Below are 16,114 nucleotides of genomic sequence, written 5' to 3'. Positions count from 1 at the left end.
ACTTACCCTAGAAAGACACAATTTCAAGATTTCTATTATTAGGAAAGAACGTTGATCGCTTTACTTCTAAAGAATGGATATCAGACGTCTCTCATAAAGTGTAGATATACTAAGGTCCATGATAGAGTAGTTAATATTTATAAAACTCTTTTCACTCGTCCAACATGGAATTCCGAACCTATACGGATATTTCAAGAGGTGACGCAACAACACTATGTGGGTTCCCGCTGTCATTCTGAATACAATGTTACGTTATAGTACCACCTTCGGGTAGTTCAATATGGTCACTCGAATGGTTTCGTAGTATTAGTAAGGGTTATACAAGACATTGCATCCAATGACCGTGGACCAAAACCGGCTCATTTATTCTAATAAGTCGATATGAATTCGTACTTCGTAGTGAAATCGCGAAATTAACCTTTGCGAAAATAACCACGCTAGCAGTCTTAGTTTATCATGTTTAGTCTAGAAAAATAACCCAATGATTTCATTACCCGACAGATCGTCCTCAATGCAGAAATACAGATTGTGTCGTGGGAGATAGTAGGTAGAATATCAAGTCCTACTCTCAGTTGCCTCCAGCAACCCTATATTGGGGACAGTCCACTCTGTTAAGCCCTTCCTGTAAACTAAAAGTTATGAGTTGATCAATATTGAAACAGCTGTTCGTGATAAATTTCGGAAGGGAAGGCCCTTATTTATGGTAGCTCTCTCTAGGATTTATAACACCACTTACTTCTGGGTTCTTTTTCATGGACGATTATCACAGATGTTGGTAATTCGCTTCTGATTTGCCTTATAAATAAATCTGTGTTGATTTAAGAATAAACACCAGTTACTGTAAATACGTAATAATCAAGCTGTGTAAATAATGTTGGTGGTTTTTGCACCAACTCGGTGTTCTTTGAAATTATTCTTTGATGCGGTTACCTAGTAGGTGTTTCTTTTTATTTCAGTTGACCAGTTTTGATTTTCCTTTGTCGCTGATAACAGTTTTATATACCATAAATATTGTTAACGAGTTGACAAAGTCGATACAGAAATAGAATGACAGGTTATAAAATACAACGAAACTAAATATAGAGATTCCTTTTTAATGTAAACTAAATATCATCAAAATTTCAAAATCATCGTTTCACATCAAACTCATTCACACCGCACAACGTTACCTATAGCTTTAAAAGACCTAAATGTATCAAAAAAGGCTTTAAACTATACCGTCATTTACCTAATTCTACGTCACTAATAAAGATCCTTCAAAAAGGTGCACACCGTGATATAAATAACCTCGTTTAGACTGCACATTATCACTGTATAAATGACATCTGGTGTAAAGAACATACCTTTAATTCGGTCAGTTTAGGAATAAAGAATCTTTCAGATATTATAAACGTCCTGTTTTTTATTTAAACCATCCTTGATTTTTTAATTTCGCTGTCCTATGTACGGAATCTTTATGACACACTTTATAAACAAGATATAAAATGTAGATAAAATCATGATCTTCTATATAATATACATCACATACATACGTTACAAACATTAGCCACACTTACACCAGCATTCCTCTACCACACTCATCTACCACAAAACTTATAAACTTAAAAAAATTACATTATTTATTTTTATTTCAACACGCAAGTAGCATACTTTAAACAGACCAAAAGCCGCTTCATATGACGTTGATTAACTAGCAAATATATCCTCATGTTGATATCATATATAGCGACGTTTGACGAAATACTTTTCACTACCGACTAAAACGTGACGTCATATATTGGTGACGTCACAAAGCATGACGTGTTATATCTCTGATGAAATGTTACAATGTTATCGATTAATGTTCACTGAAGATGATGACAAATATATGTATAGTTACACGGACCTTTACTAAATACCCACTATCACAAGAGTTGATATTTTTGGTTTGTTGAAACAGCTTACTAATTAATATTGACCAAATAGAGCTTATTGTTGTCTGGTTGACAAATTATAGTCTTTACCCACAATCTTTCTCTTTTGGATTCATTTCTTATAAAGCAAAATTCTGATATGACTGCATTGGCAGATCTTGACAACAAAATGGACTTGTTAAAGTCAGTATGCAGGAAATGGCGGAAGGGAGATAACTCTTAATGTAATGTCTTTCAAAGATACTTATAAATAAAAGTAAAATTGCATTTTAAATCCATACTTAAAATCTCGTAACGTTGCAGTTGAGCGAAAAAGACAATGAAGAACAGGGGCATTAATGATCTTTAGGAATTTCGTAATTCCTTCGAAAAAAAAAAAAAAAAAAAGAAGAAAAACATATGCCTACCATATTTCGTATTTCCACCGAACCTGATCACAATCGGCAGTATCTAGTTTCTTATTTTCTAAATTCTCTCCAATAGTTAGTTAAAATTAATATTACCGAGACCTAGACCTCCTCTAAAACTTGATCCTATACTACCTAGATCAAACAAAAATTGCCCAGATGACAAAGAATTTGTACTCTGAGTGTTAAGATTCGACGATGCAACTTCTGGAGTAGTGACGTCCGGCTTAGGGGTTGTCGGGGCGGTTTGAAATGGATTTGTCTCCCCTTGGAATAAGTCTGGAACTCTTACACGTGTACCAAGGACATTTGGCGTTGTCACCCTTGGTATCATGGGTACGGTGTTGAGCAGGGAAGATTTGTCGTCAGGCACGAAATTTGGTCTTGTGAAATCCATTTTAGAAAAATCATTTCCAAAAAATAGCATGTTCTCGAAGTCAGGTCCTGGATTAAAAACTGCTGGTTCGCTAGGTGGTGGTTCCATTATGGTACTTTTACTGACGTCACTTACTGATGATGTAGCGATTACTGCTGACGACGATTTTCCGAGAAAAGGTGCCTGAGATGAACTTCTGGAAATGGTATGTGAAACTGTGGCAAGAGACGGTGTAGCAGCAGTTGCCTGAGAATGTATTCCGAATGTATTCGTTGTCCTTCCATCAATATCTGAACTAGACGATTCCATTTCATACGAAGAACTGGAGTACATATTAGTGGAAAGTGTTCCCGTGGTGTATGATGGGCTAATATCTAGCGTCAATGCGCCTGATTTCATACTTACAGATGACTGCACGTTAGCATACAAGCTAAGATCTACGTCACGTGAGTTTGATAATGATGACCCCATAGCTACATTATGACTAGAAGGTACTGATGATACTGTTTTAGACGGGTTAATGTCTCCCTGGTGGGAGTCGGATACCTCCATACCTACAGTTTGGCTAACATCAATTATTGTTGTATCTGATGCTACCATAACTACAGATGAACTAGCGCCTAAAATGGTTGTACTTGTAATAAGGGAGTCCGATTTTATCGTGTCAGACTCTATTTTGCTGGAACTTATTTCACTGAACGATGTCATCGCACTCTCTGGCATTAGATCATAAAAGTCTATATCATCGGTAATTTGAGGCTGAGATGATGACGTTGTTGGATAAATGCCGTCCGTGGTCATTGTACTGGTAGACAATACAACAGTCGAGTCTACGGAAGAAGATGGACCACCTTCAGAGACCGGCAATAGATCATAAAAGTCATAGTCATCCGAGGGCGTCAACTCAGAAGTAGAGGGTGTGAACGAAAGGCTAGATATTGACCAATCAGGACTCTGCATAGTAGAAGACGCTGCCATTGAGTTTTGCATTAAATCATTCTTGTTCGACAGGGTTCCAGATGTAATTACTTGCGTCGCAGTTTCCATGGAAGGCATTGAAATGACTGAAGCAATTAACGTGTTTGACAACATACCTCCATTTTCAGTTTTGTCTGCAAGTCTGACTACACCAGTTCTTCCGTCGGTAGACAAAAAAGAATTGTTGTTCATCATGTAGGTGGTAATTTCTGATTCTACTGTAGTTGTGGGAGTATCCATAATTTGTTCGGTTCTAACACCACGTTTCACCGACGACATAAAACCAGGCTCTGCCGTTAGAACGGGGGTAGCTGTTATCAAAGATGGAAAAGATGAGCTATCAAATACACCAGACGATAAGGTTACTGATTCTAGATAAAGACTGCCGGATGGCTTCAGCGAGTTAACTGAAAGCTTTTCGTCATTTGATTCATAAACAGGGGAATCTGTTGCGTTGAAAATAGAAGACGTTGATACAGTTTCTGAATTAACATCCATAATACCATTCAATGGTAAAGACGATGACGTCACAGGATCAAAGGATGACGAAACGCCTTCTTTCAGAGCGGACATTGTGTATGAATCTGATGAAACATTCTGCCTGGTTGCTATTTCTGGAATTTGAAATTTAGGTTTCTTAGTTGAAGTATATTGAACCATCTTCAATATATTGTCCCAAAAGTCTTTGGGATTAGCTGTACCCATTGCCATGTTTGATATGTCTGATTCGAAAATAGCTCTTCCAATGTCCTGTACAGTTGTAGTAGGAGACTGGGTTGTACTTACAACAGGCACTCTTACCTCGGGTTGTAACAAAGGAACAGAGACTTTCTTTCTGGTGCCATTCACAGAATCTTTGCCATTGTCGAGCTCTCGTGCTTTGTCATGTGACTTGGAAGTCTCGAAAGTGTAGTTCGTTCTTAATTCGGGTACCGTTTCAATAGAAGGTTTATCTGATGTTTTATTAATATCGCTATTCATCATCGGTACTTCAACAGCAGTGGACGAATTGTCCATGACCGCTCCTGACAACAGCGGAGTCGTATCTAACCATTTCATCAGTCTCCTTGGAGTTTCTGACGCTTGCACAGTCACGGTTACAGATGCTGTTATGTTCTGTGGGGAAGTAACAGAACGAAGGGATGTCAAGTGAGAAGTATTAACTACAACTGCAGGACCAAGTATTGCAGTGGACATGGACTCATCCGTTGGTAAAACACTTTCAGAAGGAGCAATGAGAAATTCTGATTCTGGCACAACTGTTTGGTTTTGTAAAGTGATGCTCGATATAAAAGATGACATTACAACAGAAGACGACACCTGTTGAGATGACGCGGAAAGGGGTAAGATACTCTCTCCAGATGGAGATAAAGGTGAGACGGATACAGGTATTTGCGAAGCGATAACTGATCTAAATTGCGATGAAGATATAATTTGTGATGTAAGTGGCACATCAGTTATCATCCTTGTGGATTCCAGAATATTTTCAGATAATGTGTCGGATATATTTTTTAATGGAAGAAGCACAAGACTACCTCCGGATGAAGGTAAAATCGAAGAAGACGTTGATAATTGCGAGCCGATGATTGAATTAAATTCCGAGGAAGGTGTAATGTTTGATGAAAATTGTACTTTTGTTGCCACGAGAGATTCTAGGTTTGGTTCAATTGATGTTTTGGATATTTCTTTAGTAAACATTGAGTCCTCTATATTCTGGGTTAACCTTTCATTTGATATAACAGATGTACTATAGGACACATCTGGATACGAAACAGCTTGTGTATACATTTGCTCTTTGTGCGATCCGTATTCAGAGGATATCATCGATGATGAAATGTGTCTATTCAATTGAGTAGTGTATCCGGGAAATGACGTCATAATTATATCTGACGCTTGGTGTACGGTGGAAGTAGGTGTAATCAAGGGTTCTGAGGATTCTAGTTCCGATAGAATCACTGAATTCAAAACAGAATGGGAAGTATCTGCAAAAAGAGAACTCACAGGTTCTGCACTGTAACTCGACATTTGACTATATTGATGAGACATACTACTACTGAGCTGATCAACCGTAGATGTCGACTTAAAAGTTGATAACGAGGCATCTGCAGATGTCAGTATAGCGGAAGATACATCGGATGCCAAGTCGCCAATAGAAATTGGTGTACTTTCTCTTTGGGTACTACTTATCTCTGTTACGTTTGTTATTGTTTGGGTACTAAATGACGCAAATGGTGTTGAATAGTCCTCCGTCACAATGGCGGATGATACTCTAGATATGGTAGATATATCACTATGACTGACTGGCACATAATCCGATTCTAAAACGGGTTGTGAATACGACGGTGAAGCGACTTCTGCAGAAGACATAACCTCCGATGATGAGGAAGTTCCAACAGAGGTCGACACAGTCATCTGCCCAGACGACGGTGCGGATGTCGATAGTGTAATGACGTCGGAGGCCGTTGCTGAGATGTGGGAATCGTTAGAAGGTACATCCTCCACTAGTTTCTTCACAGAAGAATTCGAACTGAGATTGATCGCATTTGCTACCAGCATCGCCTTAATTTTGTCTGCATCTGACTTAATGAAGGCCTCATCCGCGTTCAATTTAATCTTAATTTCCATTTTCCCAGGACTATAACGAAAACGAAAATGACATTAATTAGGCAACAGTGCATAAAAAATTCTTAAGGTGGAGCGTGCCACTGATCAGCGTTGTACCTCCTGAGACGAGTTCTTATCATTTACCAACCTCGCCTCCTACACCTTACTTTATGTGTATATAAAAAGGTAACATGTCAACTTTGAATCAAATAGAAAAATACAAGTACGTACAATCTACCTTAAAGGAAATACATATCAACAACCGGAAGTATACAGGGCAAGATTACATAGACAGATACCTATATACATGAATGCGCAAACATACGACAACGTATTTTTGAAGTACGATAATGATAAAATGTCCTAACGTGCACACAATGGCTTATTTCACATCACACTGACAACAAGCTTGTCAGCCTTACTTGTGATCAATCGTAAGATAAACGCCAAGTAAAGGATGGTTGAAAAAGGAAAAACAAGTGAGACGTTGAGGATGTTGATGGACATTATGATATTTGTAACATCGTCGGAGGCAGAGGGGTCACATACTTTTATAATCAACCAATCTGGTTGTTGTAGGGTTTTCAGGCAGAAAACAGACATAGAAGGTTTTACAACAATATTCGGAAGCATCCGAAGTTTTTTCGGTACGGCGTTACTAATGAAAATAATGAAGGGGAGTCAAATCTACAAATGTTAATTCGTGTGACTGGTGATGGAGCTATAAAAAAACAGTAACAGTAAAGGGCGTTGGTTATGGATGGCCCCTGCTAATAAGAAAGGTTCTCGAAACGTCAGCTATGGTTATGAGGCTCCTTTTACTCAAACCGTTTGGTCTTTCAACGAATGATTTGTTTTAATTTTATTGCCCCCAGTTTCGCTGACAATAACATCTGAATATACATTTGATATGAAAATGATATGTACCTGTTTAACAAAATCACGCTGCATTCTGTTATCTTGGTAGACTGGTGTGGGTTGTCTTGGAGATCAAACATGGCATTCATCTGGAAACAAGCAGATTAGCTGTAAGATCTTATTTATATTGCTAAATTCATATTTTACCGCTGCACGTTAAAACAAATTTGCAATTTTATTCTATACACAAACACACAATATTGTATCTATTAAAAACCGGTCTCTAGTTATTTAGTTACTACATTAGTGATAGAATTAAAGAGACGTGAATAATTTGAATATTAGTACAAAAACCATAATGTTTTTGTTTGATTCAGGGCAGTAAACAGAGAGTATTACTTCTAACCAATATTTGTGACTCACCAATTCACAAATACCACTACCAAAATCCGCCTCTTTCTCTCTCAGTACATCCTTGTTCAGAGTTGTGTTGCCTGCAAGCCATAAACGGTAGAAAGTCGAAAGGTTGAAATGTTACAATGGCTATCTATTGATAACTGAACAAATGTATTATGTAAAGGATGACAAATTACTTGTTAGATACACGTATATCTATTTCAAATCAACCTTTTTTCTTCCTGCTATAGTTCATGTTTTAATCACAGCTTATTCCCAGTTCTTTGGTTACGGTATTTACGAATATACAGTATTTGAGTCAGAAATGAGGATGCAGACAAGAATTTATAAACTCATAAGGTTTTCATCTGAAAACGTGATTATATTTAATTTTATCACATTTTTTCACGCATTTCCGCCAGTGATGTCATTGATTCCTGCTTAGACATCCATGTTTATCATAAATTTGCAACAGTAATAATTCTAGTTAGAAACATGCATTTCCATTGTATACAAAACTAATAGTAACAAACTCTCTCGGTTAACATATTTTTGTTGTCATATAAGACTGAATTTATTGAAGAGCTTATCAAAAAAAAGGTAACAAAAACCTGCCAAAGTTCTTCAGTATCACTTTCAGACATATTGTTGATGTCCTGTCGTTAAATTGTTGTCTTTCAATTATTTTTACCCGTGTCAAACGTATTTATCCACATTAATTTCAAATCAAGGACACGAGTGAGCCGCTCACCTCGATCTTTTCATACAAAGAAGCCATCAAGGACAGCTTTCCATCATCTGTATAAAAGTGATGATTTCAATTTCCTTAATACAATTTTTTCCATTTCTGGACAGTAACAGTCATGCACTCCCAACCTATGATGTTTAAATGTTTAAATGTCGCAGTTGAATCGGTAACTAAGGACTTGTTTCCAATATCACGATTGAGTGTGCAAGATGTTGGCACCTGACAGATAGCCTGATGGTCTGAAGCGATGCATGTTGATGAAGATTACTGGGAAGTTTAACGGTTGTCATAATGATCTCAATGGGAATTATTCTATCTACTTGTACAACGTGAAGCTGGACGTGTTTGATGCTCGTTAGCATGCTAATGGTTTGCTATTAACCTCGATCTCTTTTGGATGTGTCACATTACTTACTCTGATTTAACCAAGATTAACATCGCAAGTGTCATCGATGAAGCAGATGACTCTCAACCTTTGGGAACACCTGGTCTTGTTATTCTTGTATTTTTCAGAAATATCCGTGTAAATATTTCTCCTTGTTAAATCGATTCAAGTTTGAGTTAGATTCTGTTGAAATGTTGGTCTATAGATCTATTAGATATAGTCAAGCTACAGATAGGCATTCCATGTAGTTCAAGCGTTACACATTGTACAAACCTGTACTTTTGGTCCTGTAGAACTTTGGATGTGGGTTCGACACTGAAAGTAAAATGCGTAATTAATTATTATGATAGTTGCATTTATCTTTTTAAATCGATCAAAATGTAATAGACTCTAAAGATTCAATACGAAAAATTTTAAAACTTCAACTTACACATAATTGCTAATGTGACGGCAACTGCGATAGCCACGCCCAGACTGACCAATAGCATCGTTGCGAAACACACCCGACATTGTGGAAATCGACCATTTTTCTTTTTTTCCGGGTCCTTTAGTGAGTAGACACTTATGCTCCTCCTGGTGGCAAGGTCGTCAGGATGCAAGGAATAATGGTAGAACGAGGCTGGGTTCTCGGCCGTGTATGGGCTTTCGTATGTAGACATCTGGGCTTCCTCTACACTACTACGGTCACGGTTCGCGAGTCCAGTCAGCCGTGGCCACTAAAAAAGAAAACGAGTACTGTGAACAACCCATATGTATTATGAGTATATTTTGGAAATAAAACGTTCATGCACGAAAATGTTAAACTATAAAATCCGTAACTGCAATAAGTAACTGCATTTTTATTTGTCTTCCCCTTACCTTTGTGCAAAATTGATTATAATGATGATATATAGGTGTGAACATGTTATTTATAGTGTATGGACATGGTATTATAGCTGTCTATATCTCATCATAATCATCTAAATGTTTGACATTTTACCTCTATCGACCAAGCGCTTGATTGTTATGTTCACAAGTAATGCCTTACTGTGTGTAATGACTCAAATTATTTACATAAAGTAGAGGATGACTACAATTATTTCTCTCGTGATGACGAGCTTAATACATCTGCAGTTTCTAGGTATTCAACACCAAATTATACACTAAAGAGAGAAAAATACAGACAGTGCGATTTTTTCGTAATAAGATATAATAAAGGCGGATATTAAAGGTACTTAAGGCTGTGTAGAATTATGAAAGACAGAAAAAAAGCTGTGAAAAACCGTCGTAAGCAGAGAAATTGGTGAAATAATATTTGCATTACATACGTAAGTGCAGTGTATACCCAACAACAATAAGTCACTCACGTGATAAATGCTGTGCCACTTCAATATGAAGGGCCACGTCCTCTTCAAGATGAAACAGGAGTTTATAGCACAATGTGAGCAGGATAAAACAAACAACAACAAAGTGTTGTAAACTCGATCGTTGAGTTTTTTGTTTAAGAATTCGACAAAGACAAACAAACAAAAACGCAATACGTAAATATCAAGGTAAACCAGCTAATGTATACATGTGGTAAGTAATCCAAACTTATAACTTTAATTTTTAGAAACTAAAACACAAATTCTGACAATGGATTTAGTGAGTTACAAATTATGTCGAGTAAATAAGCTAACATACAAACTACTACCATCGAGTAATCGAGTAACACACAAACTATGACGATCGAGTAATCGAGAAACACACAAACAATGACGATCGAGTAATCGAGTAACACACAAACAATGACGATCGAGTAATCGAGAAACACACAAACAATGACGATCGAGTAATCGAGTAACACACAAACAATGACGATCGAGTAATCGAGTAGTCACACACAAACAAAGACGGTCGAGTAATCGAGTAGTAACACACAAACAATGACGATCGAGTAATCAGATAGTAACAAACAAACAATGACGATCGAGTAATCGAGAAACACACAAACAATGACGATCGAGTAATCGAGTAACACACAAACAATGACGGTCGAGCAATCGAGTAGTAACACACAAACAATGACGATCGAGTAATCGAGTAACACACAAACAATGACGGTCGAGTAACCGAGTAGTAACACACAAACAATGACGATCGAGTAATCGAGTAGTAACACACAAACAATGACGATCTAGTAATCGAGAAACACACAAACAATGACGATCGAGCAATCGAGTAGTAACACACAAACAATGACGATCTAGTAATCGAGAAACACACAAACAATGACGATCGAGTAATCGAGTAGTAACACACAAACAATGACGATCGAGTAATCGAGAAACACACAAACAAAGACGGTCGAGCAATCGAGTAGTAACACACAAACAATGACGATCGAGTAATCGAGTAGTAACACACAAACAATGACGATCGAGTAATCAGATAGTAACAAACAAACAATGACGATCGAGTAATCGAGAAACACACAAAAAATGACGATCGAGTAATCGAGTAACACACAAACAATGACGATCGAGTAATCGAGTAGTAACACACAAACAATGACGATCGAGTAATCGAGAAACACACAAACAATGACGATCGAGTAATCGAGAAACACACAAACAATGACGATCGAGTAATCGAGTAACACACAAACAATGACGATCGAGTAATCGAGTAGTAACACACAAACAATGACGATCGAGTAATCGAGAAACACACAAACAATGACGATCGAGTAATCAGATAGTAACACACAAACAATGACGATCGAGTAATCGAGAAACACACAAACAATGACGATCGAGTAATCGAGTAACACACAAACAATGACGATCGAGTAATCGAGAAACACACAAACAATGACGATCGAGTAATCGAGTAACACACAAACAAAGACGATCGAGTAATCGAGTAACACACAAACTATGACGATCGAGTAATAGAGTAACACACAAACAATGACGATCGAGTAATCGAGTAACGTGTCCAAACTATGTCGAGTAAATAGATTATATACACACAAACTCGATAAAGTAACCGAGTTACATACGAACCATGAAGTGCAAAGAGGAAGAGAGGGCAAACACACACATAGATAAACCAATATCTAACCAGTATATATATTTCCTTTCTGTTTATTGTGGTGTTTTGGTATAGTGTTTGGAATGATTTGATACAATAATATCAATATAAATAGTGACATAATGACATGTCTTGAGTCAATTAGCGATATGGAGGGGAGATTATTTTGAAAATGGGATGTCGGTTTGTTCGGGCGAAACCGAGGTTCCGAAAATTGTTTCACAGCAGCATACCTATAATAATAGCTGTAAACTGTGTGTTATGTTTTCAGTTCCCGGGAAGTTCGGGGAAACACAGGTATACATAGTGCGCAATAATACCACGTCGTTGTGTGACAGTGATGAGATACGAGTGGTCAGTCTAATCGATAAAGGGCGGACATATTTATAGGTCCTTTATTGATCTCGTGAGCATGACCAATACTTTGGTGCTTATAGCACCTCCTCGTATAGAAACGGGACAAAAATATAAGTATGAAATATGACACAGGTCAGTGCGAATCGTGTGTTGTAACACCGTAGGTTAGGTATAGTACATAGGTATATCGTTAAACACAGGTAAAGACAGGTATATATATAATGTAATGGATTACATATGTATTTATACCCGGTTACATATCATCACATAATAATGTCTAAAACCTCACACTGTCATTCGGAAGTATTCTTACAGCAAAACTTGTCTGAGATGACCCATGTACCCCGTAATTCAACAAAATTACCAGTATTCAACATGACCTTAACATACACAAGTTCTGTTTGATAACTTCTTTATTCAACGCGTAAGATGGGAATCATAAGACATAATGTCAGTACCCACGTCATATCAATAAGGTTGTATTGTAAACATTTTTTTCTAGAATTTCATTCAATATGTTTACAAATTAAAATCTAAAAAATACCGTGATATTCCTGATCTAAGAAAAGATAACTCTACATCCGCTGTGTTATTGTTCTGTATGACAAACATTAAACATAAATAGTCTATTCAATATTTATCAACGATTGTTGCAGCTAAGTGTTTGTCGCCAAACGTATATTGCATACAATTTAAAATGTTTAGCTTAAGGTAAAATTTACCCCTGGGGTACCCAATATTTATCAATCAATCAATCGATAGTGATAGCAGAGACGTGAAAGAGGTCTTCCCTGAGATAAAAAAACAGCGTCAGAACAGAGACGATTATAACGGTGATTTAGAAGTCTCTGATCAGAATAATAGGCATGTAAATTACTTGCATACTTAAGGCCTGCACTTATTGTTTTCAAAATAAATAAAAATAAATAAATAAAGACGTTCGCTTTGACAGATAAATACATGTACAACGTTTGCATTGTACCGGATAATCATGACACAAATGTAATATTAAAAACGAGGTAAATGTATTCATATTTTGTTTACAAAAAGAACTACATAAAATAATATCATCTTAATATTGATGAGTTTTGTAAGCTTTATCTATATATTGTTTACACAAAAACAACTTGATAAAAGATAAGATTATGTTAATATTGATAAGTTTGGTAACCTTCATCTATATATTGTTTACAAAAGAATTTGATAAAAGATAAAATTATCTGAATATTGATAAGTTTGGTAAACTTTATCTATATATTGTTTACAAAAGAATTTGATAAAAGATAAAATTATCTGAATATTGATAAGTTTGGTAAACTTTATCTATATATTGTTTACAAAAGAATTTGATAAAAGATAAAATTATTTGAATATTGATAAGTTTGGTTAACTTTATCTATATATTGTTTACAAAAGACCTTGATAAAAGATAAGATTATGTAAATATTGATAAGTTTGGTAAACTTTACCTATATATTGTTTACAAAAGACCTTGATAAAAGATAAGATTATGTTAATATTGATAAGTTTGGTAAACTTTACCTATATATTGTTTAGTGGAAATATCCATGGATAACAACGCCGTGTGTAAATACGGGGATCAAAATATATCCAAATTGAAAATCATAATTTAAAAAAAGTGAGATGATATCAAATGACCGTACCTTATCTTGAGGGCGGCTGGTCCAGTTATCCATGTGCCGCAATGCGAAATTCGCCTAAAAATCGAAAAAATATATTTCCGGACCCAAGTCGGTCTAAGTAACACCATTCAATACATACAGATCATGGCGTCTATGAGTGACCAGCAAATGACCAGTGTCCAGTGTCCATAGTTAGCCAATGGAATGTCATTCTTATTGTCTCGCGAACATAAAATGTCAATGATGCATTATGGCGCTGATGGCTACTGACATGGTACACACATAAAAAACAAGTCGAGCGGTCCCACTTATGTATCGTCACACCTGAGTAATGTACAGATAACACAGTCACGTGCACACAGGTAAAAACATTATCACCTGTGCATGTAGCTAATTCATCACAATTACACGGATCAGTTCTAGTACATCCCGCCACCTACTTCCTCCTCATCCTCCTCCTCTTACCTACAGTATTAGTCACTCAAACTACTTCTGTTTGAGTCAACTGTCAGGATATCTTCGCACTCCATTGCTCTCACCTCCCCTCCAACCCCCAACCCTACAACCCCCACCCCACCAACCCACCCCTCCCTTCTTAAATTTGGATAAAATAATATGTGTGCGTTCGTCCGAAAAACGTTATGCCAAAGAAAATATCTAGAAATCATTTGTTCATTTTTATTAGATTTTTAATTATTTTCAAGATGTTATAGAACTAAGAAATAAAATAATTGATTCAACACAGAACTGTAGATGTTGTTGTCGTACTGCATGTGCACATGATGATTTGTTGTGTGAATTTGACCGACATGCGCAGTGAATGAGTAGCGTTGACTTAAATCGTGTCGCAGTTCTAGTTTCTTCAAGTACTTGGGCATGAGTTGAATAAAAGATCTATGTAAACAATTCTAAATATTCTGGAATGGTACGACATAAAAAGAGATTATGGGGCGTCGTCTGGTAACGTTATTTATTACCAGTAATTAGTACATAATTCTACCTGTCAAACCAGGTACAAAATATCTGTCATGTCCATAATATGAATGATAATTGGTGTTGACATGAATTGCTATGAGATAAAAAGGCTCATATACTAATTAAAATAGAAATAAACATAAACATCTAAATTCCTTTTAGTATAGCGGATTAAATGTAGTTTTGTCCCTTCTAGTCAGAAACTGCGAAAAGGGAGGCATTTGCGCGATCTGTAAATTTGAATTCTAATGTAAACAAATTTTATCGCATAATACAATACAATGGATTGTACACAAGTTATCACAGCTTATCAATGTCCTCTCCATAACATTAGTATACCAAAGCAAAGCATAGTAATGACCTTATAATAACCAGTAAAAGATATATTTTACAAGGTTTTAGAAATTTTTAAAAATCAAAATGAAATGTTTAGAGGTCGAAAACAAGACAGAAGACACTATGTGTTAACCTGTTTTTAGGCAAACCTTTCACTATCAAGTTCTGAATATAAATTACTTCATTTGATTTTAAGTTAAAAGAATTATCAACCATACAAATTTGATTTTTTGTTGATTATCTTCGAGAACAAACGTAAAAAATATAAAGATAAAGAATATTTTGGAACATTTTCTTAAGTTGGTAATGTCAATAGAATAGAAGTTCTTATAACACATCCAGTAGATTTGTGACGTTTCGGTGACTACACGGTCACCTTATAGTTCTTAAAACACAACCAGTAGAAGATTAGAGTGTGACGTTTCGATGACTACACGGTCACCTTCATCTTATAACACAACCAGTAGAAGATTAGAGTGTGACGTTTCGATGACTACACGGTCACCTTATAGTTCTTATAACACAACCAGTAGAAGATTAGGGTGTGACGTTTCGATGACTACATGGTCACCTTCATCTTATAACACAACCAGTAGAAGATTAAAGTGTGACATTTCGATAACTACATGGTCACCTTATAGTTCTTAAAACACAACCAGTAGAAGATTAGAGTGTGACGTTTCGATGACTACACGGTCACCTTATAGTTCTTATAACACAACCAGTAGAAGATTAGGGTGTGACGTTTCGATGACTACATGGTCACCTTATAGTTCTTATAACACAACCAGTAGAAGATTAGAGTGTGACGTTTCTATGACTACACGGTCACCTTATAGTTCTTATAACACAACCAGTAGAAGATTAGAGTGTGACGTTTCTATGACTACACGGTCACCTTATAGTTCTTATAACACAACCAGTAGAAGATTAGAGTGTGACGTTTCGATGACTACACAGTCACCTTCATCTTATAACACAACCAACCAGTAGAAGATTAGAGTGTGACGTTTCGATGACTACACGGTAACCATCATCTTATAACACAACCAGTAGAAAATTAGAGTGTGACGTTTTCGATGAC

General features: G+C 36.4%; 1 protein-coding gene across 1 annotated transcript; it reads right to left on the bottom strand.

Annotated features, from left to right (window-relative positions):
- Positions 1-2,396: 2,396 nt before the first annotated feature.
- Positions 2,397-13,773, bottom strand: LOC132553684 (uncharacterized). Its single transcript, XM_060217944.1, has 6 exons — positions 13,741-13,773; positions 9,096-9,381; positions 8,939-8,980; positions 7,560-7,630; positions 7,206-7,285; positions 2,397-6,309 (listed from the first exon to the last, which is right to left on the bottom strand). Exons 1-6 carry the CDS (start codon positions 13,771-13,773, stop codon positions 2,397-2,399), a joined length of 4,425 nt encoding a protein of 1,474 aa, XP_060073927.1.
- Between the last annotated feature and the right edge of the window lie 2,341 nt (positions 13,774-16,114).

Source organism: Ylistrum balloti, unplaced genomic scaffold, assembly GCF_031769215.1.
Source record: "Ylistrum balloti isolate Yb309-2 unplaced genomic scaffold, AGI_CSIRO_Ybal_v1 Utg370344, whole genome shotgun sequence".
Taxonomy (NCBI): domain Eukaryota; kingdom Metazoa; phylum Mollusca; class Bivalvia; order Pectinida; family Pectinidae; genus Ylistrum; species Ylistrum balloti.
The sequence above is the reverse complement of the archived record's forward strand: the minus strand, read 5'-3'. Positions and strand labels throughout refer to the sequence as shown.

Coding starts and splice junctions, on each gene's coding strand:
- LOC132553684 (XM_060217944.1), bottom strand. CDS start 13,773: ATGGATAACTGGACCAGCCGCCCTCAAGATAAG. Junction 8,981..9,095: donor CGTCACATTAGCAATTATGT/GTAAGTTGAAGT, acceptor TTTTACTTTCAG/TGTCGAACCCACATCCAAAG. Junction 7,286..7,559: donor GTAGTGGTATTTGTGAATTG/GTGAGTCACAAA, acceptor GCTTGTTTCCAG/ATGAATGCCATGTTTGATCT.